The sequence below is a fragment of the Lissotriton vulgaris genome, unplaced genomic scaffold, assembly GCF_964263255.1.
Source record: "Lissotriton vulgaris unplaced genomic scaffold, aLisVul1.2 SCAFFOLD_1050, whole genome shotgun sequence".
Taxonomy (NCBI): domain Eukaryota; kingdom Metazoa; phylum Chordata; class Amphibia; order Caudata; family Salamandridae; genus Lissotriton; species Lissotriton vulgaris.
This window is the reverse complement of record NW_028242719.1, coordinates 214,839-241,169: the sequence shown is the minus strand read 5'-3', so window position 1 is coordinate 241,169 and position 26,331 is coordinate 214,839. Positions and strand designations below refer to the sequence as shown.

Here is a 26,331-nt window from a genome sequence, read left to right as displayed (position 1 = left end):
CGTACATCGACAGGGGGAGGGCCGAGTCCTCCACTGCCGCTTCGTATACTCGGAGGAGCTCCGGGATCAGGATGTCGGAACAGGCTTTATAATATTCCGCTGGTAGCCCATCGGGACCGGGAGCCTTGCCGTTCGAGAGGGCGAAAATGGCCTCACGTATCTCGTCTGCTGTCAGTGGTGACCCGAGGTCGTCTTGCTGGTCGTCTGTTAGTGTCGGTAGTGTAATGTCATCTAAGTATGCATCTATGGTGGATCGTGTGGTTAGAAGACGGGACTCGTAGAGCGTCCTGTAATGTGTCACAAAGGCCTCGTGGATTTTCGTCTGGGTGTATGCTATTGGGCCCACTGTGGGATGTATCGCCGTAATAGGCGCGGTGCGATCCTCTCGTTGTATCAACCAGGCCAGTAGCTTACCAGGTTTGTCACCAGTGTGGTGTGTGCGGGCTGAGTGGGCCGTGCAATTAATGTTTTTCAACCTGGCCATCAATCTGTCATGCTCAGTCCGCATTTCCAGTAAGTGGACGTCTGTGTCTACGGCTGCTGCCTGTTCCGCTTGTAACAAGCGCAATTCCAAATGTCTGAGGTCGGCTTCCAGTTGTCGTTGAGAGTGTGCCTGAGTGCCTAGGCACTGTCCCCTAAGGACCACTTTGAAAGCGTCCCACTCTATTTGAGGTGTCGATGCCGTTCCAGTGTTATCCTCGAAATATTGTGCAGTCTGTGCTTTTATAGAGCCTCGAAATTGGCTGTCTAATAACAGGTCGGGTTGCAGCCTCCATGTTGGTATCGGGGCTCGTGGTTGTTCCTACAGTAGCTCCAATGTATGTGGGTTATGATCAGAGTGTGTGCGGCCCATGTAGGTGGTGTCTATGACATGTGGCAGGACCTCACTTGTGACCATGTACCTATCTAGGCGCACATGTAGGGTGTGTGCTCCCGAATAATATGAATAGACCCTGGAGTGGGGGTTGCGGGCGCGCCATGCGTCATGAAGATCCCATTGTTTGGACCAGGCCCGGAGTGTGTTCACAGTGTTGTGTGCCTGTGAGTTAGGTGGTGGAGGGTGGGAGCGGTCTAGTGCCAGGTCTAGTGAGCTGTTGTAGTCCCCACCGAGTACCCAGGGGACGCCATACCAGGGGGCCAGTGTGTGCGACAGTTGGGTAAGGAAGTCCGATAAGCCTGTGTTGGGTGCATATACTGATGCTAGTACCAGTGGGTTCCCATCTAGCCTGCCATGGATGACTACGTATCTCCCCCCGGGGTCTATGTGTACGTCTAGTGTGGTCCATGGAGTGCCCGGCTTGACCCACACCAATGTCCCTTTAGCATAAGACGAGAAACCTGTAGCATACAATTGTCCGCGCCATCTGCGGCGTAGTGTGGGTGTCTCAGTGCCGCTAAGGTGTGTTTCCTGTAGAAGGGCGATTTGTATAAGGTGGCGCTTTAGGTACGAGTAGATTTGGTAACGTCGGGACGGTGTATGTATACCCCTCACATTCCACGTACAAACTTTAAAGGTCGACATTGCATGTACTTAATTGCATCTCCTTCCCAGGCCGACCACCGCCCCCAATGGAACCCACGCCTGTCATCGAGCTAACATTCCTGCTTACAGTCAGAGAAAATTGGCACACTATTTCGGTTAAGACCATAGGGGGAGAGGGGAACATGGCTAAAAGAACTATTAGCCAACAAACATTGTAAACAGTCAAAATGCCAAAAGGTCGGATGCGGAACGTGCTCCCGTCCATACTCTCTAGGAGAGCAACCAAAATGTAAGTCTAAGGGGGTGGTTGTGCTATGCGTACTTAGTCAGTGGAATTAAGTCAATAATAATGTCGTGGGAAAGCCCACCGCCTTCCCGGGAAGAGCGTGCCGGTCTAGACCACCCTAGCACGCAGGAAGCCTCACTCATACATGCAGCAAAACATTATACATTACGTGGTCCAGCAAGCTGTTATTAGGCGAAGTGTCTCTGCAGTCGCGTCCTGGTCGGGAGCAGGCACCCAGCGACAGTCAATGGGTTGCCACCCAGTGGGAGGACTCCCGGTGCGAGTCCAATGTTAGGGTATCCCTCAGGGTTGAAGTGGCCACCTCCCGCCCGAGACCGGCGCCACCCAGATGGTCAGATCTGAAAGGAAGGAAGAATACCTCGGGATGCCAGGACTAAAGGCGCCCCTGGCAGTGATCACGTCCCCGGCAAGGTTCCAATCCTTCGTCACGACCAGTCCTTCGAGCATCCGAGTCGTCCATGAGCCCCACGCGACGGGCGCCAATTGATGAATACAGGCCTCAGCAAGGCCTGCGAGTGCGAAAAGGGTTCGCCCTTCTGTATACAAAGTCCTCAGACTACATAAGAAATTGGCACGGAAACTGGAAATACAAAAACATAGTTTAATAAACCTTTAAAGGTGGTACTACAACCCACACAACACTCTACAGTATTGTACAAGGTAGCACAAAGAACTCGGACATGCGGTCCCCTTTTATACACAAAGAAGGGGCTCATAAGTGGACGGTTACAATTCTAAAACATGGTTTATGGACATTTCTCAAACTTGATCGATTCATGGGTGGAGTTAACAATTCACGAAACCCATCGGATACACATTCCAATCCCCTCTAAACAGAAACAGATGATATACATGTGAGAAGTTGGCCTGGTATATAATGCTCACTAGTTCTAGTGATCACTTTGTACCATGCCAAGCAACCCTTATGATGATTGGTTGTAAGTCAACCTTATAGACCAGTTATCCTAGTGGTAACGTGGACAAAGCAGTCTTAGGCTAAACTCTGAAAGGCATGTGAAGCCAGCTGTATTACCATACACAACCCCCTTGAATACCAAATGAAAGGACACCACACAGATATATATTGAAAAAATATATTGATTTATTAACTAAAAGTATCCCCTGGACTCTTTATGAGCACAGGAGCACAAGCGTTAAACACAAGACAGTTTAAAATACACAAAAGTTGCACAATATGGATGAGCCCTAGGGGCCACCTAAACCATATACTAAGAAAGTGGTATAAGAGATACCAATCAGAAAGGGAAGAGGCCTAGGGCCTTGGGAATCGCTGGAGCTATTCGGGACTAGCAGTGACTAGTCAAGTCAAGTCAAGTCAGAAGATTTATATAGCGCGCTACATACCCGGAGGGTCTCAAGGCGCTTGAAGAAGGGTGGGGAGTTATTTGTCGAATATCCAAGTTTTAAGTTGCTTTCTGAATGCTAGATGGTTCTGAGTGAGACGAAGGTGAGTGGGGAGTGAGTTCCAGGTTTTAGCTGCGCGGTAGGAAAAGGATCTACCTCCCATGGTGGTTTTATTGATGCGAGGTACGGTGGCAAGGGCTTGGTTGGAGGATCATAGCTGATGGGAGGGGGTGTAGAAGGAAAGACGTGTGTTGAGGCATTCGGGTCCAATTTCAAAAAGTGCTTTGTGCGCGTGGGTTAGGAGTCGGAAAGTAATCCTCTTATTGACGGGGAGCCAGTGGAGGTTTTTCAGGTGACTAGAGATGTGGTCTTTACGCGGGATGTCTAGTATGAGTCTGGCTGATGCGTTCTGTATGCGTTGGAGTTTATTCTGGAGTTTTGCAGTGATACCGGCGTATAGGGTGTTTCCGTAGTCCAGGCGGCTTGTAACCAGTGCATGGGTGACCGTTTTTCTGGTTTCGGTGGGGATCCAGCGAAATGTTTTTTTGAGCATGCGAAGAATGTTGAAGCAAGATGATGAAACGGCGTTTACTTGTCTGTTCATAGAGAGTGAGGAGTCCAGGATGACGCCCAGGTTCCGTGCGTGGTCCGTCGGGAAAGGCCCGCGGGACTCGGGTGCAGTGTTTAAAGTGCACGCACTCACCAATGCAAAGTCTATGGTGCGTAAAAAGTACAAAGTTAGTTAGTTTGGAACCTTCCGAGTGACCTAGAAAGCTGAAACTTGAGACACAGGCCCTAGAGATGTGTACCAGTGTAGGAACACCGGCGGAGCTGAGTTACCTCACCCACAGGAAGCGGGTGCATAGGGTCGAAGTAGTGTCAGGTTTCGTCACGCTGGTCGATGGTGCTTGGAGGTGAAGATGCTGCAGGCGGCTCGAGGTGAAGAGTTCTGGTGGATCCAAGGGTGGATATGAAGATGTGAAGACCTGAAAGCATAGGGGACAATGTTCAAAGTCACTAGCCAGTGACTACCGTGGAACCAGAATGGAACCAGGCGATGTCGGGTGCAAACAGGCGTTGAGGTGTAGCTTCTCTTTGCAGCCTCGTAGACCGGGGGTCGAGGACGTCCAGGAGTCAGTCACGAGCTGTCCCACGCAGGCTTCTCGCTGTTGGCGGTGTCGGCAACTTGATCGGAGCAAACAGGCCTTGGCTAATGCAAGCCACGCAGGAGTCAAAAAAGGCTTATCACTCAAACCAGCAAGGTCAAAGCGGGTGCTCCTTTTTACAGGAGCTAGGGCAAGTCTAGAGCAACCAGACCCGCAGTGTAGTTCTTCAGTTTCTTTGCCAAGATTGCCGCTGACCACGTGGCTAGTGGCCGGGATGGCGCGTTGAGTGGCACAATGCAAAATGGCCCCACGCAGACCGTGGAGATGCTGGGGGCTGATCTTCGGTGCAAGGACTGCTCGGTGTTGGGGGTTCTCAGTCCCCAAAGCACAACGTCGAGGATGCCTCTGATGCTGCGCAGTCAGCTCTTTGGGTGTCTTCCAAGAAGTCCGGTCCCACGTCTCTCGGTGCCTCCACGGGTCCCTTCTTTGCAGGGACTGTGGATCGGGCTGTGAGAAGTCTGGGAGTCTGGGTCTTGTCAGGCTCTGGGCTCGGGCTCCGGCGGGAGGCGGCGGCAAAGCAAACGCGATTCGCTGGTTGGTACCTGCTTTCACAGGGTGGCCACTCCTAGGCCACAAGGGAGATTCTCTTCAGTCTTCTGTGCAGCAGAATGTCGAAGTCCAGTCGTCTTCTTTGTGTAAAGTTGATTTCAGGATGATCTGCTGTGCAATGGCACTGCTCCCACTCTTATTCCCAATCTGAGGGGTGGATCACCTACTAGGTCCCTCCTCTGGGTGGGACCAGGAAGGGGGGCGGTTACACCCCCTTTCCTTTGTCCAGCTCCTCGCCAGGCCTGGGTCTGGAAAGTCCCAGGACCGGTTTGGACTGGCTTATGCACGGGGACACCTTGTGTGCCCCGGGCATGTCTCAATCTATTCAGCCCTGTCCTACCCAATACACAAAACCCTGTCTGAGGTGGTGCTCGCACCTCCCAAGGCAGGAAACCCTTTGTCCAAGCCTCCCTCGCTGGAAGGACTCCCAGCAGCAGGAGGTCAGACTTGTGTCTGTGGTGGCAGCATCCATTTTGTGATGCTGAGGCTCTGGTTAACTTTAACCGGGGTTAAGGCTACACACATGTCGTGTCCCTCTAGAAGGGTGGAATGCTATCCCCGTCGACAGAACTGTCGAGGGGATAGTATTCCAATTTGTATGACACCTTACTCGACATGTTTTGATAAAGCCAAACCAAAGATAGCAAATAACCGCGAGGATTATAATGCACTTAAGAGTATATGGTATGGCAATATCCCGGAACAGCTAAGGGAGTGGTTCCCGACAGCTGCAGAGAGGCTCAGCTCATGCTAGAGCCCCATCTCACATATTTCCAAGCACTCTGCCTCCAGGATTGATGAGGCCTTCCATAGGAGTGGCTGATAGGAACATATGTGTCCAGTTTAAGGTTAGATATAGGGATACTATATCTAAGTAAGAGGCGGTTACACCAACTTACCCCAGCTGAGTGATCAGCCAGTTGTGTCAAATATGGAGGCCAGGCCAGGGGTGGCACAATACATGCTGCAGCCCCTGGTAGGCCTTGGAAACACCTATGCCCTGGGTACCTAGGGTACACTGTTACAGGGGCCAATAAGGTGAACCAGTTCCAATTCGTAATGCACCTAGGGTGCATCGGCTGTAATTTAGAGAGAGAACAGCAGGCTGTGGGTCTGATTAGCAGGCCCACAGCCACATTAAGTCATAAACCAGTGAAGCAAAAAGCAAAAATTTGGGGTGACCATAGGATAGCAGACCCTACTCTCCTACAATACATACTGAGCATGCCCTAGGCAATCCAGAACTATTTATAGCCTGTTGCTGGGCAAACTCTAGGGGTGACGGTCAGTGAAGTAGGACTCGCCTCGTGGCGGGCACATGGCAAAGTGTAGCATTTAAGATGGACGCCAGAAAACAAGATGGAGTCCGGACGTATTTCCGAGTATGAGCGGGAAAACTTAAAGAAAGACACAATAGCATGTCTTCAGCGAATGCTTAACATTATCGCTGTTTTATTTACAACAACCAGCCCTCTCGCAGCAACATGCATGTCGCATAAATAAGCAGACAAGACAACTTTTTTGTTGGAGAAAAATAGCTGCAGGTTTATTAGCATACACAAATGCCAACAAGGTGGGTTACCTTATAGACGATCCAAAGGCAAGCCGCCCCTCGCGGCCTACCACCTGATGGGCCAATTTGCATCGTGGCCTTAGCCAATCGGGGCTTAGCGGTGGTGGTGAGGAGATAGCCCCTCCCACTTCCGGTGAACCATTGGTCCACCCTCTTGCTCACGCCCCCCCCCCCTACGAGGGGCGGAGCGTTCAAGCGACCCCCGGTTGTACAAGTTTCCAACAGCCCGTAGGATAGCGGGGCGCCGTCGCACCCCAGGGTCCACCGCACAGACTTCCTGGGGATATTAGGCCTCAGCATCCTTTGTGGTCCTGAAGAGGGTACTCCCGGGTAACTTTCCACCTCTGGATGGCCCTGTAACTCCGCCTGCAAGACAAATAAGAAGATTAGAAAACATTTCCCCCCACCCTGAAAGCGCCGGGTATGCGGTAGGGAGGGAAACGGCATCAGGGTGAGGGGACAACGGACAAAGAGGCCGCCAGGTGGGCAGGGGATGAATATATACTTCTCCCCCGCCCCCCACCCGGCCGGAAGTGACGAGCGGGACCCCATAGGGATCTCGAAACACTGGGCTGCTCCGTGTGCCATCTTGTGGCACTATGGGGGCCGCCCTAATATGGGTGTCCCCTGCGGGGACGTGTCGGTCGGCCTGCCTAGTGCCAATATCAGCCCACTCACCAGCCCTCTCGCAGCAACATGCATGTCGCATAAATAAGCAGACAAGACAACTTTTTTGTTGGAGAAAAATAGCTGCAGGTTTATTAGCATATACAAATGCCAACAAGGTGGGTTATCTTACAGACGATCCAAAGGCAAGCCGCCCCTCGCGGCCTACCACCTGATGGGCCAATTTGCATCGTGGCCTTAGCCAATCGTTGCTTAGCGGTTGTGGTGAGGGATAGCCCCTCCTACTTCCGGTGAACCATTGGTCCACCCTCTTGCTCACGCCCCCCCCTACGAGGGGCAGAGCGTTCAAGCGACCCCCGATTGTACAGGTTTCCAACCGCCTGTAGGATAGCGGGGCGCCGTCGCACCCCAGGGTCCACCGCACAGACTTCCTGGGGATATTAGGCCTCAGCATCCTTTGTGGTCCTGAAGAGGGTACTCCCGGGTACCTTTCCGCCTCTGGATCGCCCTGTAACTGCGCCACAGCCCTGGGTGTGGCGACAGTCGCAGCCAGGGCCCCCCACCAAGGCCGGCTTTCCTACTTATGTCCTGCTATATAAATAGGGCCTCTCCCCTAATCAGCAAGAAACAGTCCATGCTTATACTGGGCAGGTGTACCCCTCACTCTAAACACCCCCAGAGGAGTTGGCATGTAGCACCCATGTCTAATGAGGCCAAGTCTCCTCTGCACAGAGAATGTAGGCATCGTGCAGACTTCCTGCGCCCAGGCTCCACGCCTCCCCTGCCAAGCTCCCTGCCTCAGGAGCCAGGGGTGAGTTCCGTCCACTGACGTTACCTGTCCCCCGCTGGATGCTAAATCGCCCCGTGCAGTCATAGTGGTCTATTATTCCTGTGATAAACCTTGCCACATAGACCAGACAACTTCATAAGTATTAAATATCCCTGGTGCCCATCGCAATGGTGACACACTGACTAGACGGAATAAGGGTATGGTGCTCGTAAATAGACACTGCACCCTAACTTGAAGTGTCAACCGACAGATGCCCGGACCCTGTTATCCACCTACATATACCAGGGAAGGTCTCAGACTACCAGGTGGTGTGTCATAAGGTAAGCTATACTCCTAGTGGTGGATTCGCTGGGACCAGACTGTGTCCCAGCCAAGGGTGTAGAGCACAGCGCTCCCCGTCTGGGTTAATAACCTATCTCTCCCTTTCAGGCTCCAGCTTCAGAGAGCAGCTATCCCTGTTCTGGCGGGGCATAACAAAGTACAATTCCCACCCATGGAACTACGCTGCCCTAGCAAAATTGGCATAGGATCGGGTGTCCATGTGTCTTTGACGTGTAAAAGCAGAACACTTGACCCTATTTGGGCAGTCGGTTGCCAAAACAACCTTCTTTCATGATAGAGCCAACATACGTTGACCCCACGTACACCACGGTTATTGCACCGCAAACCACAATTAACTGGGTGCTTCCACCAATGCTTAGCTCCCTGGCTCTGAGCAGGTGATAATGACTGTCTTGAATGGACTTGGGCATCCCTCGCTTGGTGCGTGCTTGCCCTTATTGGAATCACCTAGGTTGTGCAAGCCCCTGCCAGGCCTCAAGCTTAACCAAGCCCCTGCGTAAAACACCTGCCTGTGTAGGCGAACCAAGCGACTTCCCTAAAGCTCACGTCCCTACCACCCAATGCTTACTTATTAGGCATGTCACTAAGTGTCTCCATCTGCTTCTACGGCTAGTATGGACCTACATAGGCAATCCCCCTTCAAGTACACCATGACTAGAAACTACAAGTCTGTCTCTTGACCAGTCGCCCCAAAAGGGGCACTGCACCCCAACAAACGAGATAGCTGTTCGCCACAGCCAAGGCCTGGCTGAAGAACGGGACTTATAGTCCATCTGGGATGACCTTGGGGATCCAACTCTTGGTTTATGAATCCAACTATACCCAAAACCCAAAGTTGAACCGCCCACTGCCTGGCCGCTAACTTCTCTGTCATGAGTAAAAGGCCAGAATGCGTGAAGCTTAGGCAAGTCCCTTCTAACACTGTGTACAATATCTCCTCGTATGTATCACTTGTACTATTCGTCCCCCTTTGCCTGGCACTTGTGGGACCCTAAGAAGCTTCACCAAGCAACCTATAAACTGTATATACATGTTGTGCAACTGGGGGGACCAATGCTTCACCACTCGTGCTTCCTCTAATGTGACAAATGCAAGGTGAAAACTTACTATGATGCCTGCATAAACCACCTAAATTACTGTCGTGGTGAAAGCTTGCCAGTGTACATAGCCAGGTCCCATCCACTGCGTGTCGACCCAAAATGGTTACTGTTCGAATTTGCCTGGCCCCAACCGGATCCTTCAAGTAAAATGAGGAAACAACTGCCACCTTGGATCCTGACTAACGACTAAATAAATGTGACTCTGGCCGAACTATAACTATTGCACCTAGCCGAGGGCCCTTCACTGCAAGAGAAAACCCTGCAGTTTGTTTTAAGACTGTGGGTATTACCTGCCCACATCCGAACCCTCCAAGGGAAACCCAGCCAGATCAAACGCAGGCCCTCCTGCTAAGCCACAACCCTATCTGGCTGAACGTGCCACAAGTGTCTTACTATTCTGGGCACGAGAATTTACCACAAAACAATAAAACCAAGGCAATAGTCACCGAAAATCTTGGCTTACCCCATGGCTGTAATAGCGGACTTCTCTGAAAGCCAGGCAGTGCTAAGTAGTTACAAGGAGGGACGGTGCCATGCACCAGAACCAACCCCCCGGTACCCCGGTAAATAAAAGCGCCGGTGAACTTGCTGCTGATAATAGCAGTGGCGGGGCCTAGACACACTTACAGAAGTCCAGGAAGACTTTCTCACCTTGTGGGATAAAAAGTTACCAGGTGACAAGTGTGTACCCCGCAACACAAGGCGGGGAAAAGGTAAGGGCCCCTCCCTCTTGTGTGACACCGGGGGATAGCTATGACAGGAAGATGTACTTTGTATCTTATTGTGCTAAGGAAAATCTACGCACAGCAACATAGAGGGTTACAACACTAACTGATTAGAGCAAACCAAAGAGGTAAACACCAATCTGCTAGCTGCACTTTGAAGTGGAATGCACTCCCATGAGCCCTCCCAAGTGGACACAAAGCGATGCCTGCTAGTAACATGCTTGGGAAAATTAGCCAACTGTCCACATGTACTGACCTCTAGAGCCTGCCAAAGGACCATGCCTCATAATACTTATAGAGCGGTAAACCCTTCTCCTGCCCTCGTTGAGAGGCTCCCAGGTGCATCTGGGCCAAAGCAAAGACATAGGTTGGTATCCCGGGGGCAGAAACAAACATGCAAGTAACGCATAACAAGAATGTCCAATACTGGGTCTTAATAAGGCAGGTGAAAGAGTGTTTCAGTCTCTCCCCTGCAGTATACAATTCCATGTAGCAGCCAAGGACTAAAGTGCTACATGAATGAGTAGTCGTCCTGAATTAAAAAGTACCAGAGTTGGTAAATTACGGGCAGTCACAGCATCCCCCTGCGGGGTGACCCATCACATATCCAAGCCAAAACATACACGCTCCATCCGGCCCGGAGCTAACCTTGCAATAAAAGCTTCCTTTCCCACCTGTACTTCTCAGAGTGGTGACTGTGTCCTTAATCCGATTGTCATGCTCCAAGCCCTGGCCGGTAGGTCTGCTATGCGTTGTTTGACCAATCTTAAATGATACCCGGAAGTGAATAAACCATGAAAACAGCCCCTAACCAGCCAAGACTGGTACACCAATTGCTAAATCGATCGCCAGGATCAGAGCCCCTTACTTGTGCCCCCCCCCGTTGCAGTACAAAGAACCCATTCTCTTAATGCACATGGCACGCATGATGTGCCCAGACACCCCAATTGTACTAAGAATACTCATTTCAAGTGTGTCACGGGGAGCAAGATTTGCCCACACTCCGCCACTGCTTACCGAGAGAACACTCCCAAACGCCTGGTAAATCAACCGAGTGCTCAGACACAACTGTAGTTATAACAAAGAGAACATCCCGTAATTGTACCCGAACTACCTGCTCTGCTCACACTCACCAGTAGACTACTAAGAAATGCTTCCCAGGGGCGAAACCTGCGCGCCCCGCCGACAAGTACAATTATGACTCCTGCCATAATCCCTGGCTCTCCCTCGACTACTACTATCAGGTATGGCAGACAGGAATAGCTTGCCCTGCAACCTGACACGCCTGCAGGCTGCAAACATTCTCTGCATGCCCTGTCGCTAAATAAATGCACCCTATGCACTTTTGCTCCTGTCAGCCATGTCCCAGCTACCAACACGGGTCATAACATTAAAGCTGCCCTGCTTAATTGCAGATCTCTGCGTAAGCATTGTATAGAAATATTCCATTTACTCGAGGATCAGAACCTTAACATATTATTCTTGACGGAAACCTGGCTGGATGAATTCTCCGACCCGGATATTATTCAAGCCCTTCCCCCTGGATACGCTCTTTCCAGATTGGATAGGAAAGACGGTAGAGGTGGTGGCATCGCCATCGCTACGAAAGCTCCTCTAGTATGCACGATATCTCCCATCTTGGTAGACCACAGTGAAGCGGGCTCATTCACGATTAACACCGGCCCCAATCACTCTATATCGGGCATTCTGATATATCGACCACCTGGCAGGTTACATGACTTTACTTCCACCCTTATGGAAGCCATAACCCACCTTGCACTAAGGAAATCTCGTTTACTAGTGCTAGGGGATCTTAATGCCCACTTTGAAGACCCCTCAGACACTGACGCTAGTGATATTCATGCTGAGCTTCTCTCGATACAGCTGGAATTAAAAAACAAGGAACCGTCACATCAATTAGGGCACTTACTTGACCCTGTTTTTGGCAACTGGCAGGGAGTTCAAACTTCTGCTCCTCAACCTATACCTTGGTCGGATCATTATATCATCCCCATCACTATTCAAGTAGACAGAACCGAACATTACCGTCATCAGTCCATAAGATATAAACGCAGAAAATGGAAGAGTTTTTCATTAGAATCTTTTATTAAAATTGTCCAGGATGTAGGACCTCCTAGAGGGAATGATTGCGAGACAGCCAATAAACATATTCATAATGTTGTTACTAAGGCCAAAAACATGAAGTGGAAGGTGCACACAATTAGAGTCCAAAGGAACGGCAGTGTATTGTTTATCTTCTTCTTTATTTAACAGTTTTTTCAAATACAGGCACAGCCAACGCGTTTCGTTCCATTAACCATGTGGAACTTCGTCAGGGCGGTTTGATTCAATTTTGGGATTGGAATCTATTCTGACCAACGTTGTGGATCGAAAAGCAGCTAATTCTGGGTCTTCAGGGGCATGTAACCTTCGTACATTCAAAGACGGTGTTCAAACTGGATACAAGTAGGTAAGCCCAGTAGATGTTCCCATGCTATATCCAGCAATATTCCGAGTATAAAGGGACTAGGTATAAAGATTGTTCAGGATAGTGCGGACATACGCAGGAAATCTAGTATTCGCAAAGACAGTCTCTTGCTCTTTTCTATAATGTCGATCTCCGGTACGGGCATAAATTGCAGATGACGAGGCCACCGGTCCGTAGTAGAACCCGGTGTTCGTGGTAATAACCACTGAGCACCTGTAGTCGGGTGCTCCAATTTCGTATGTCGTCTCGTGGCGGCGTCCCGGATTGTCCCTTTATACTCGGAATATTGCTGGATATAGCATGGGAACATCTACTGGGCTTACCTACTTGTATCCAGTTTGAACACCGTCTTTGAATGTACGAAGGTTACATGCCTCTGAAGACCCAGAATTAGCTGCTTTTCGATCCACAACGTTGGTCAGAATAGATTCCAATCCCAAAATTGAATCAAACCGCCCTGACGAAGTTCCACATGGTTAATGGAACGAAACGCGTTGGCTGTGCCTGTATTTGAAAAAACTGTTAAATAAAGAAGAAGATAAACAATACACTGCCGTTCCTTTGGACTCTAATTGTGTGCACCTTCCACTTCATGTTTTTGTATCTTTGACTCAAACACCTATTGGTAGCAGGTGTAGGAAGAAGTTTGCACCACCTAGAATTGAGAAATACAGAACTAGTAGTGCTTGACCTGGTTTGCTGCCTTGATCCTTTTGGTTTTTTGTTACTAAGGCCCTTGACATCACTGCCCCAATTCGCACCACGACCAAAGATAGGAGAACAAAAAAAGCTGCTCCCTGGTTCAGTCAAGAACTTCAAACCATGAAGACAGCTTGTAAAAAGCTTGAAAGAGCATGGCGCCAAAAATACTGCCCAGAAATTAAAGCCCAGTACAAGACAGCGCAAAGAGAATACAATAAAACCATACGTCTGTCTAAGGCAGCTCATTACCATACTCGCATTATGGAAGCAGATAACTCCTCTAAGGAACTTTACCAAATTTATAAAGAAATCTCCATAGTGGATGCAAACTCCTCCTCCCAAAACGACTCTGTGGAAACCTGTAACAAAATTGCCCAATACTTCTCAGGAAAGATTACAAACATCTATGCTAGTTTTTCCAATAATATAAAGGCGGCAACCGATTTTGTTGAAAATGTCAATCTCGTAAGCACTCCGGAGTGCCTAGGCTCCTTCGAAGTTCCTCCCTATGAAGCACTGGCCAAAATGTGCAAAAAAATCAAATCAGGATCGCCCCGTGACCCTGCGCCTCCAAAAATTCTAGCTGAAGCTTTTCCAGCATTAGAACCTCATTTTAGACATCTGCTTCAAGTCTCCTTCTTCACGGCTAGCCTGCCTATGGAATGGAAACAGGCTGTTGTACTACCGATTAAAAAAAAGCCGAATATAAGTCAAGACATACTGGACAATCTACGTCCAATATCTCTATTACCTTACCTTGCAAAGCTAGCTGAGAAAATTGCTAATGCCCAACTCATGGACCATTTAGAAGTCTATAATAGTTTTCATAAATCCCAATCGGGGTTTAGATCTAATTTTTCAACAGAGACAGCGCTCCTGAGGGCTACTGAAACCCTACGGGAAGGAGCGGACGAGGGTAAGACCATGGCTCTCATCATGCTGGACCTCAGTGCCGCGTTTGACACTGTGAAGTATGTTAGGCCTGGTTGAGAACCAGGACACCAGCACGCACTACTCAATTTACGATTTGATCGTTAGTACATTTATTTCAAGTTTCATCAATGAATTAACTTAAATCAGCATAACATTTATATCCATGTTACATTTGTTTGAAGTGCATATAGATTAATCAACATATACATAATTGTCATTTACTATGTATTGATACATCACAGTGACAATACATTTAGTACCACCCAATGCATTTCGGGGCGCGAGCCCCTTCGTCAGGGGTCTGTAGATGTAAAAGAAAAAAGAGAAGAAAATAAAGGAATCTTATTACTAATGATGCACTATCATCAATAAAGGTAGGTAATTAAGTTATTTATGTTTCTTACCGCAAGCTAGATGAAGAAGTAATGCAAAGTTACATTTCTGAATGAAGATCGTAAAGATCTGTGGATAAGGAAGAACTGCGTGTGAATATGATAATTTATTCTGAACAATATGGTGCATTCAAAGGCACTGAATTGAGGGTTAAAAATACCTGTGCACTTGGGTCGATATAGTCTGTGAAAATGACAAAGTAGTGAGAGGCGGGGTTAGGGGTGAAAAAAACGGGCTATTTGTATAACAACAACCTGGGGTTAAATTAATCATGAGGTTGATAGATGTAAAAACGACCTCACCTTATGTATGCTGACTTTAACGTAGTGAGCCTATGTGGAAGTAAACAAAATTGTGATCAAAGGTCGGCACAAATAAAATGACGGCGAAAAACGGAAACTCTAAATGAAATCAGAGTTTACCTGTGAGTCCTAGGGATGGTGCTTCAGACTCAGCGGGTACTCAACTAGGTGAAGAGACCTGCCAAGAAGGGTAAAAATAGTGTATCTTTAGGTCCTGGCCAGTGTACAGACTGATCGGATCGCATAGTGATTAACGAGCTAAGCGCGAGGGTTGGAAACGAGCCTTACCGGAGTAAAGTGTTGGAGGGTCCTGTCTCGGCGTCTCGGCTAGCGTACGCGTGTAAACGATGAGTCCTTCTTTTAGTAGAAAGTTGGACTGCATGACAATAGAAGACGGACTATATCGCGGAGAAGCGAGCTATAAGGAGTGGATTATTTAGAATGCGATGTTGCCATATGTGAAGTAGATACGTGTGTAGAAACTGACGGCTGGTTTATAAAAACCGTATGACGATGAATTCCGTCAACTAGCATATGAGGCATCTGTATTCAAATAAACTAGTGCTCTTGCGCTTGCATGAAACGCCATCTTGGAATGGTGTCTTAGAAACTAATGTAATCTGTTTAGATGCATGAGACATTGTTAAAAGATTGGGAGGGTAGATGACAACTTGGGCGTTGTCATATTATACAACAATGCTGGAGAATTAGAATAAAGGAGACGAAAAAAGAGCAAAAGTTTGGTGCGAATACAAAGGTTCAAACTAATTGGTGCTTACTATTTAAGCGTATCATTATCATTTGTATCTTGGTTAACAGTAGCTACTATTGATTAAAGATAATATAAAACCAATATTTCCTGCCTATTTACATTCTAAAACAAGGAATCATGCTTAATCTAGGTAGACTGTCTTCCTGTGTTGAGTGATGGAGATAGTGTTGTGGAAATATAAAGGTAGCCAACAGAAAACGGTGCCTGGTTAGTGACTAAGAAAAGGGCCATGTTGAGAGTGTGTGACTATATGTGATAAATCAGTGTTCTGGAGTATTGCTTGGAAATGTGGAGGTTAGCGATCGATAAAGTTGAGGTGTCTATAAGAAACATAGCAGATCCAGCTTATCATTCAACCCCTTAGGGGTAAGGGTTTGCAGTCGTCGAATCCAGAAAGTTTCTCTTTGAATTAGAATTTTGGCATTGTCTATGCCTAGTCTTTGAGGAACAATTTCGATAATCTGAAATCTCAATTGGGCAATGGAATGCCCTGCTTCGATCCAATGTTTTGCAAGAGGTGCAGTCAGATTCTTATTACGGATGCGACTTTTATGTTCTGTCAGCCTGAGTTTCAGTTTTCGATCTGTTTTGCCGATATATAATAATCCACAAGGACATTTTATGGAGTAGACCACATGCTCCGAGTTGCAATTTGTTGTGTGTCTCAACTGTATTTTTTCACCCGTGCGCGGGTGTAGTAGGGTATCTCCTAGGATGACATTGTTACAGTTTTTACAATTGTAGCACTTTTGAGTCCCCTTGTAGGTCTTTTTTGATGTCGTTTCGTCAATGCTAGGTTTATTCAATAATTCTTTAAGGTTCTGCGACCTTTTATATGCGAACAATGGTTTGTCTTGGAAAAGTGTTTCGAAGTCTTTTTCGGCTGTTATGATTTCCCATCTTTTGCAGATTATCCTTTGAATGTCTTTTGAAGCTGATGAGTACTTTGACACGAATACCATTCTTTTATTGTCGGTTTTCTTCTTCTTTTGTAGCAAGTTTTGCCTTGGTGTGCTTTTCACTTTTTCAAGATGAGTCTCAAGCAATTTATCAGGGTAACCCCTATCTAGGTATCTTTGTCTTTGCTGTTCCAAGCTTCTCGTGCAATCAGTTTCGTTGGATGATATTCTTTTAATTCTCATAAACTGAGAGATTGGAAGGTTGTTTATGAGGTGGGTGGGATGAAAGCTCTCATAAAGTAGTGCTGTGTTTCTGTCTGTTTCTTTTTTGAATAATTTCGTTTGAATTGACCCATTTTGAAGTTCCACAAGAACGTCCAAGAACGGAAGCGTTGTGTCACTGATATTGTGAGTGAATTGTATGCGTGGGTTGGCTAAGTTCAGACTCGCAATGTTCTGTAGTAGTTCTGCAGTCGAGCGTCTCCATACGATGAATATGTCATCAATATAGCGCTTATAGTAGACTATCCCTGCTTGCCATGTGGGGTCTTCTAGTATATAGTCTAGCTCGAATTTCGCCATAAAAATGTTGGCATAGACGCAGGCTCCTGGAAATCCCATAGCCGTACCCGTTTGCTGAATGTAAAAGTTTTCTTTCCAAACAAAGTAATTGTTCAGAAGGTTTGACACTGTAGCGCATTCCATCCTGCTACAGTGTCTAAACACAGCGGGAGTCACCAATAAGGCACTGGGATGGCTGAAAGCCTTTTTGACCAACAGGAGCTTTCAGGTACAGAGAGGGACGTTTCTCTCAGACAGCGTGATGCTGGAACAGGGGGTGCCTCAGGGTTCTGCCCTGAGTCCCACCCTGTTCAATTTATACATGGCTCCCTTGGCAGATGTTGTACAATCGTTCGGCGTAGAGCTTGTCTCTTACGCCGACGACACGCAACTTCTAATATCACTGTCACAAGCCCCTTCTCTGGAAGCAGACAACTTCAATGCTTGCATGAGTAAGCTGGCCACTTGGATGACAGAGCACTGTCTAAAACTAAATGGCACCAAAACGGAGGTTCTTATAATCGGGGGCAATGAGGCAAAATGGACAAAAGAATGGTGGCCCAACTGCCTGGGTCCTTTGCCCCCTCCCAACCGGGAAGCAAAAAATCTAGGTGTCTGGGTAGACAACAAGTTATCTTTTGACAGCCACGTCAAGAAAACAGTAGGCAAATGTTTTGGAGTAATGAAAACGCTCAATCGGACCCTTGACCTGCTGCCTCTGAATTCTAGACGGACCATGACACAGGCTCTAATTACATCCCGGATCGATTACGGGAATGTGCTGCTCCTGGGCACATCTGCCAAAAACATCAAGAGACTACAGGTGTTACAAAACTCTGCAGCACGTCTGGTGTTAAGGCTGCCTCGCAGAGCTCCTTCGAGCCCCTCTCTGGCAGCCCTCCATTGGCTACCTATCAGCAAGAGGATTGTTTTCAAAGCTCTACTTTGGTGCCACAGGATAATCCACCTAAAAGCGCCGGTTTATATGTCAGATCTGGCATCCCTGTACGAACCGAACAGATCCCTAAGATCGAAAGGAATGGGCCTGCTCAGAACATCACGCCCCAGAAAAGCTAGAATGGGAGGAAGGTCCTTCCGCACTCTGGCAGCCAAGCACTGGAATCTCCTTCCCACGAACATTAGGCTAGAGACTAGAGAGGCCTCTTTTAGAAAGCTGTTAAAAACCTTTCTTTTTACATCATAATGGCACCCCCCTCTCTACTCTTGCTTGCTCTTCTCCACAGCGCGGGGACACGCCGGGAGGCGTCACCATGCGCTTTATAAACCCCTTTAAACTAAACAAACTAAACTCCTGGGGCGACGCTGAGAGACCCAGACCCTCGCACACTTCCTCCCCCCCCCCCCCAGAGTGTTAGACCTCTGTACCTGTTGATAGAGCAGGTGTCCCTCGATGTGAGTAGGGCGGTTCTCCAGCGTTGTTCCTGCATGTGACCCAGAAGACATCCGCAAGAAACCCTGCCCCCCAACCATACCCATTTTTACTCTCTGCAAAGGGCAGGGTCCATAAATGACCCCCCCCACCCCCCACTCACAAGGCCAAGCCTGTTTGACAATTACGAGAGCTGGATTGTCCTAATTATCTTCTTGTAAGGGATTGGGTGGGGCAAACTTTGCATACTTCCAGCGCCAGGGGCAGTAGAGCGGTGATGTGTCTAGACACTAAGTAAACGTATTCGATTGCTAAGTCAGAAGGTGACCCTAGCACTTTGGTGTGAGTGACAGGAATCACAACAAAACCCGTCCTCTTACCATTCTGTCCAGGAAAATTAAAACTGACCTCAAAGTTCTCCTCCTTTAGAAACACTTACAAGTACAAAGGGTGCACTCTCTATCCTAACGTAGTACCTCTAAGTATAGCAAGTTCTATTCTCCTAGACTGTGTAGGTCTTCCTAGTGTCTAGTGATTATAGTTAATCAAGATGCAGTAATATCCTGCTACCCATTATAGTACTCTTATTGTACATGCACACGTCACTTGTAACACACAAGTCACTTATACTCCCAGCAACGCACCGATTGCTACCTCTTGTGCTGCAAGCTCACGTGTGTCACTCAGCGCCATGTACCTTGCAGATGGCCTCCAAAGAGCGCGCCCGAAGGCCCACGAGTTCAGGCGTAAAGTACTAGTCGCGCAGAGACCACGAGGACACCAGCTGATGCACTTAAAGATGCAATGCATCACCATGAGGGCTGGACAGGAATAGGGCATTGCAGGGCGGCAGAGCTCCACTTTTGCCCGAACCTTACTTGCTGCCAGTGCTTAATTTGTGCCGGTGCTTTCCAGTGCTTAGCACCGGCACTTAAATGTCAGGGCCGGGGCTACGCTTCTCCTTTGATGATTTCTTTTTGTCCGTAAAAAATAAATCGTTTTACTGCTACAGACTGGGCAGCAGCAGCTGCAGCCGCAGGCCCGGCCGGCGGCTGCATCGTTCTCATCATGTCGAAGTGTGACTCATCAGCAGTCATCATGTGTAGTGTTTTTTATCCCGCCCGCAAGCCAAGTTCCAATTTAATTTGCGAGTGAGTGAGTGCCTGCCTGGCTGTCCGCCGGCCGTCCGCGACTCACATTTCTGATTTCTATCTATCTCAATCATCACTGTAATCATGTGAGATATAATAGGTAGCCAGGCCCCGGCCCCGGCCCCGGCCTGCCCAGGGCAAGATAGAATATAAAATTGAGTGTATATATAAAAATATATATTGTGCGAGCCAACTAGTTTCGTTTCACGTGGGACCGGACGCCGATACAGAGAGTGAGAGTTTGAACTTGTTGACAGTTTCGGTTTGAGTGGGTGGGTGGGTGGGCGGGCCGCAGGTTCTGATGGGGGTAGTCATGGGCTGTCCTGTGTGTGCGCGGTAGCGCGCGCAGCCGCTGATTGGTTTCAGTATGGCTCAGGCCAGTGCTTAATTTGTAAAATATGAAGTGCAGGTGCTAAAATATTTGTCGGAGGCCACACCCAATTTTTTCTGGCTCCACCCACTCCCTCCACTGGCCCCACCCACTTACTCTATTAGCTCCACCCACATCTTCAAGTGGCACTGCTAAAAGTCAAATATAATAAATGATCTGAATTTCAGAATGGGAGCCTTACATGAGTGCGTGAGATGTGCTGAAGACAACATGGGGGCTGTGTCTTTAAACCTTGCTATCAATCCTACCTCCGAACAGCCAATGCAGTGATCCTTGGCATGTCACTTCACCTCTCTCTGCTTCTTGTAACCAAAAGCTGAAGTGCAGAGACACAAATATTTGACCCCAGGTGTGCCGGTTGCATTTAATTGTAAATTAGATATTGAGAAAGCATTTGCAAATCGCTTGAAATTTTAAACCTCTGTGACAGACTCAACACAATTGGTAAGTAAAAGGAGACAGCTCTGCCATGGTGGGGGCTGGGGAATGTATAGGGAGTGAGGGTAAGGGTCCTCCGACATCCAGCAGTGTGCATTCAACAACCCCTTTGTGCTGTGTGTAATCTCTGCTCAGGGCTCACACTGGGGAAAGTTGATCAAATCAGCAGTTGAATCTGTAATATTCACAGGTATTCCGGAAGCAGGCGTGGAGAGCTCCTCAGGTCAGGCGACATGCTTCTTTAACCCGATTTGCATTATTTTATTATTGAATGTAGTGTGTGGTTTCGCTGAGGCCATCATTGGACAGCACTGGTAGTGTATTCTGTTCTTTGTGTCAAGCAGCGGATGGGTGTTATCCTCATCACACAGGGGCCTATGGGATTATGACCCTCATCTGCCAGCCTGCTTCAGGCCAATGGTATCCTTGTCCTTGGCATTCTGTCATTGGTGGACTCTCCCCTTGCCCCCTTGAATTTCTCGTGCTCCTGTCTCACCTTTTGCCTCCAGCTGCCACTTGTCAACCCTGCACCTCCCTCACAACACTGCTGCCTGCACACTAATTCTGACCGCACCTCAGTAACTCTGGGGTCTCAGAAGGGCCATGATAGATTGTAGCACTGTCGCCAGCATCATGTAAGTTGGGGATCTGATCCCTGGCTGCTCAGCCAATCAGAATGCAGCTCACAACAAACGAGTAATTTTCTAGTTGCTGGCACGAGTGTGAGTGCAGCCCATACTGCTGAAGATACCAGTCTGGCCTAGGAGTGTCCTGAATTGTGTGCACTCATGTCAGATGGATTTTTAGCAGTACTAGAGGCACGCACTGTACAAATAAGCTGTGATACTGTGCCGAGGGTGGAAGAGAGCAGCCCATAGATCTGGTGGACAGACACAGTAATGTAGTAAACCGTGTGAAGGCCTGCGGTTGTAAAAGGGCTGAGTCTAGGACGCAAGCCCATGAAGGAACAGGACAAGGTAATTTTTCTGGTTCACCTTCGCCTTCAAGCTATAAATTATATTTAAAAGTACTATTGAAGGCGTCAATGCGTCATGTAACTGAGCTGGAGTTTTTGAGACTCTATCAGCCCCTCATTTCCCTGCCAGTCCCTCCTCCTCTTTTGAGCCCATACTGTTTTATTATAACTATATTGAAGGCCCTAGCCAGTGGGACAGAGGATTGTGCGGCGGTGACGTCAGCAATCACCTTAATCATCGGCTGCAAGATTTGTAGCTATTACCAAAAATAGTTTTAGACCCTGCTGATTGAAACTGGTGCACGCCGACTGCAGGCCCGTTTCTGGGCGCTAGCTGGTTCCCGTGCCTCTTGAATCTCAGGTGACAGGTCAATTCTGATACTTAAATTAGCCTTCCACTGCCTCATAATTGTAAAGCCCTGTCTAAATTGCGCTAGTCACAGCCACAAACTGAGCTCATTATTAGAGGTACATACTCCGGATTTACATCCCAACTGTGGGCATTTTATAGCAAGAAATGTTGAGAGAGCTCGCCGGGTTCGCGCCTGTAGCCTGCAGATTGCTCAGGCCGCTGCCACAGGCGCGTTAACCACCCGAGCTGGCCTCTCCCGGAAGCAGAGATGTTGTTGGGAGGTGAAAAAAAAGAATCTTGGTCCCCAGAAGTAAGTGCTCGCCTCTAAGTGCCAACCGCTATCCACCGTAAGCTACCTTTGAACATACACAACTATGTATCCCTAAACTGAATTGGAGAAATGTGCCGGCCGAGACAGGATTGTGCATTAAGGTGATGTAACTTCGCAATCTTCCACAACGATCACAGTGGCACAACAACACACACTGGAGCATAATTCCTTTGCAGGAGAGTGTCTCACATCACATTAATATTTAATTTATGCACTGTATATGGGACCTCTGGGAGGAGAATATATGCGGCAATGTGAAGGGTAGGGCCAGCATGCCTGTGGGGCCCGCCTGGTCAAGAAATCAGCACTGACAGACTGAGACCCGGTATCAGATGCTAAATGGTAGACACACTCAAGACCAGTGCCAGTGCGTACATCCATGGGTGACATCGGTACAAACAAACCAGTACAACGCCGAAATAGGCCTCTCCTCCAAGAAAAATTGCACAGATACAAATATCGATATCCATATCAGGAAATTTCTCAACGGTCAGTCTCTTTGAGAGGTGGGCAGGGCTGTGACCTAAGTCAGTCACTCACTCCCGTCTCTCACGGTCTCACCTGACATGTGACTGACGCCATTTGCCAAATAAAGACAGGCATCTGCGCCAGACTGGTGCGCTTTTATAAATCCAGATTGGCATTGCTATCTATTCTAGGGTGCACAGCCACGAAGCCTGTGTGAAGCAGAGACACGACACACGAACAGTACTGCACACGAAGCAGAAGAGAGCCGCCCTCACATGAAAACGAGCCCGAGGCCTGGCCACCACTAACTATTGTGGGAATTTAGGTCCGACGCCCGAGCCCAGCCCAGCTAAACCTAAATGACTGTGGCAATGTGGCATCCGCCAGCGGCCCAGCGCCCTCCCCTGCCTGCATATCTCATATCATATCATTCATCAATCATCATCACACACAGGCGCGGCAGCACCCCCTTCTCCGGTGGCGTTAACACCTCAGTGCAACCACGATCTGTGATGATGGCCAGCGGCCCGCCCCGCCCGAGTATTTGATCATTCATTCATGTGTAATAGACTAGTGTCCTGTGTAATTAAAAAATGATCTTTTTCTTCTCGGGAAGGTCAGGTGGTGTCTGGACGGACACCATCCCGCCCGGCGCCCGGTGATGGCATCAGTTTTGCAAAATTACACAGTTGATTCAATTATGCAGCTTAACGTGGTGCTTACCGTTATTGGTGGTAGTAGGCCGGTCGGCAGGAACACGCACACTGACTGGATGCTGCTGCTCAGTTGGTTCTGCTTGCTGCTGCTGCTGCTGCTGCCTGCTTGCAGTTTCAGCAGGACTCAGGAGGAGGACAGCCAGTTGTGGTAACGCACTTGCGTTAGCGCACTAGTGTTCCGCTAAGCGGAACAGGAAACGCGTCACGCGAAGACGGAAGGCGGCCATTTCTAGTCATTGGCGCCGACCGCTTCACGTAGAGCAGAAGTGTAAACCCGGCGCTCCGTCCGAAATAAAGAATCACTTAAAATCAATGAGCGTTGCTCTTTATTCATTGATTCTATAATGGCGACGAGGCATCGGAATTGACACAGAACCCCGGATGCAAGCTGAAGGGCGATTGAGGTCAGAAGACGCTGATTCCACCGGCGGACTCGAATTCGGACGGAGCGTGGCAGAGGCCTACACCTGGCTCCACACGGCGCACACCCCTATCGAAGCACACAGGACGGCCCAGCAGAGGAGGTAGGCCTGCAGACACTCTGGGCACCAGCCGCCACGGAGGCTCGAACGAGCGAGCGAGCGTAGCGACTGAGCCCGCACCAACAGAGGCGAACCAAGGGGCAGTGGGGAGCACCACCCCAAGGAGTGCAGGACTAGCCAAGCAAGCTGGCGGAACAGAGTGAGGGCAGGGGAGAGTCTTCGAACACTCGCCCTGAAGAGACCGTAGGAGTGCAGGCAGTAGGAGGGGCAGGGGCGCAACCACTACCCACCCCTTCCAACGCACAACTAAGGGAAGACAGCGAGAGTGACCCGGAAGAATGGGACCCCACCAAGCATAACGCTCCGGGCAGCCCCCAAGGGAAGACAGTTTCTGTCCAACCCACCAGAAACAGAGAAGGCAGAATGGCGGTACACTCGTCGTCCCTCACGCAACTGGTGCCGTTCCTAACCAACCCAGGGGAACCGGAGAGACAATGGGAGGACTGGAAGAGGTACTTCCTCAACTACCTCGACGCTTTAGAGGAGGAGGCAGGCGCTCCATACTCAAGTAAACGCAGAAAGAAAATCTTGCTACACAACTTGGGCCCGGAGGGGATAAGAATCTACGACACCATTGTGAAAGTAGAAAGAGATGCAGCAGACACCGATGTTTTCAGCCACACCATTGCTGACTTAGACGCACACTTCCGGGCCGTGGTTTGTGTCGCGATTGACCGCTACAATTTTTTCCAAAGGAAACAGAAGAGTAGCGAAACTGTAGATGAATATGTTGTTGCCCTGCAGAAACTCGCCATCTCATGCAAATTCGGCGCTCTACACGACGAGCTCATCCGAGACCAAATTATCATGCACACGTCGAGCTCCCATGTCCAGGACAAGCTATGGGTAAACGGAGATGCCCCACTCAAAGAAATTTGGGCCATGGTCAAGAAAGCCGAACTATCAAAACGCTGTGCCCAAGCAGCTAAAAAAGACTCAGGAGGTACGCAGTCAGTGTGCCAGATATCGACGCAACAGAAAGGGGAACGCCCGAGGCAAAAGGAGCCACAGAAGAAACCGGAGGGCAGAAAGCAGAAGTCCACATATTCCGCCGACCAGAGAGGAGCTAAGGGAGGACGTCTGAGTTGCTACAGATGTGGGAGTGTCAATCATCTTGGAAATGATAAGGCGTGCCCGGCGTTCCGAGCAAAGTGCTCGTTTTGCGGAATTTTTGGCCATTACGAGAAAGTATGCCGCCGGAAACCGAAAGGTACAACAGTGAAATTCGTTGACCGAGAACAGCAAGACGATACCAATGAATCTGAGGGAACTGATGACCAGGAGGAAATACTGTATATTGATGTCCAAATATTGGAGATGGACGACTCGGGTAACGACAAGCCCCGATTGGACATGCACATCGGTGGTATACCGTTAGAAATGATAGCGGACAGCGGAGCCCCATCTCGATCATCCAAAGGAAGGTATGGGAAGACAAATTTGCGTCCACGCACGGTGAGAAACTGCGTCCTATGGACTTGCGTCCTGTCACGTACACTGGGCAGAAGATCCCAATGTTGGGGTATTGTCCCCTGTCGTTCGAGTTCAGAGACCGCCAGGCAATATGCAAACTGTACGTAGCAGAGAAAGGCCCCTCAGTCCTGAGCTGGAGAGACCAGGGAGCCTTAGGGATCCAGTTGAATCCGGGTGGTATCGAGAAAATCCTACTTATGGACATGGAGAAAAGAGACGATGTGGAGTCATGGAGGAGAGCGTACCCAAGAGTGTTCAATGGCCAAATTGGGGAGCTGGCGAAATACAAACACCTAATCAGACTAAAGGAAGGAGCAACGCCAGTGGTGCACAAAGTAAGGAACATCCCGTTCAGGAGCAGAGAGGCAGTACAACAAGAGTTGGACAGACTCGAGAAGGAAGGGGTGATCAGAGCCATAGAAAGTGCAGAGTGGCTCTCCCCCTTGGTGGTAGCTCAAAAACCCAACGGAAAAGTCAGGCTATGCGTGGACCTGAGAGAATTGAACAAAAACATACTTGTTGACAAGTTCCCCCTGCCACGCATAAACGAGATGTTGTCAAAGACCAAAAACATCAAATGGTTTTCGACAGTGGACCTGTCATCGGCATACCATCAGGTCAAGCTACACCCCTCCTGTACACACCTCACCTCCTTCATCACACCATTTGGCTGTTACGAATTCCTAAGGATGCCATTCGGCCTAGCTTCGGCAGCCGCAGTCTTTCAAAAGATGATGCACAAATTGCTGAGAGGAGTGGTCGACGTTCAATTCTTTCAGGATGACATCCTGGTAATGGGGAAGTCCATGCACAACCACAATGAGAAGCTCCACAAAGTGTTCAAGATCCTACAGGACAACGGACTGACAGCAGAATGGTCTAAATGCAGATTGGGAGTGAAATCAGTCACTTATTTAGGCCACGAAATAAGTGAAGAAGGAATCAGGCCCAAAGCCGCCAACATGAAGGCCATTCAAGACGCACCCACCCCGAGCAAAAAGGAGGACGTTCGGTCATTCTTAGGAA

General features: G+C 48.9%; 1 protein-coding gene across 1 annotated transcript in view; it reads left to right on the top strand.

The window, feature by feature from the left end:
• The window catches only part of LOC147668862 (uncharacterized), a 59,577-nt gene extending 42,825 nt beyond the window's left edge, over positions 1–16,752 (top strand). Inside the window, exons 2-4 of the mRNA XM_086948391.1 lie at positions 11,319–12,217; positions 13,248–14,133; positions 16,613–16,752. Of these exons, the coding sequence (XP_086804517.1) occupies positions 11,319–12,217; positions 13,248–14,133; positions 16,613–16,752 (1,925 nt within the window). The remainder of the gene's footprint in view (positions 1–11,318; positions 12,218–13,247; positions 14,134–16,612) is intronic.
• The last annotated feature ends 9,579 nt before the right edge of the window (positions 16,753–26,331 follow it).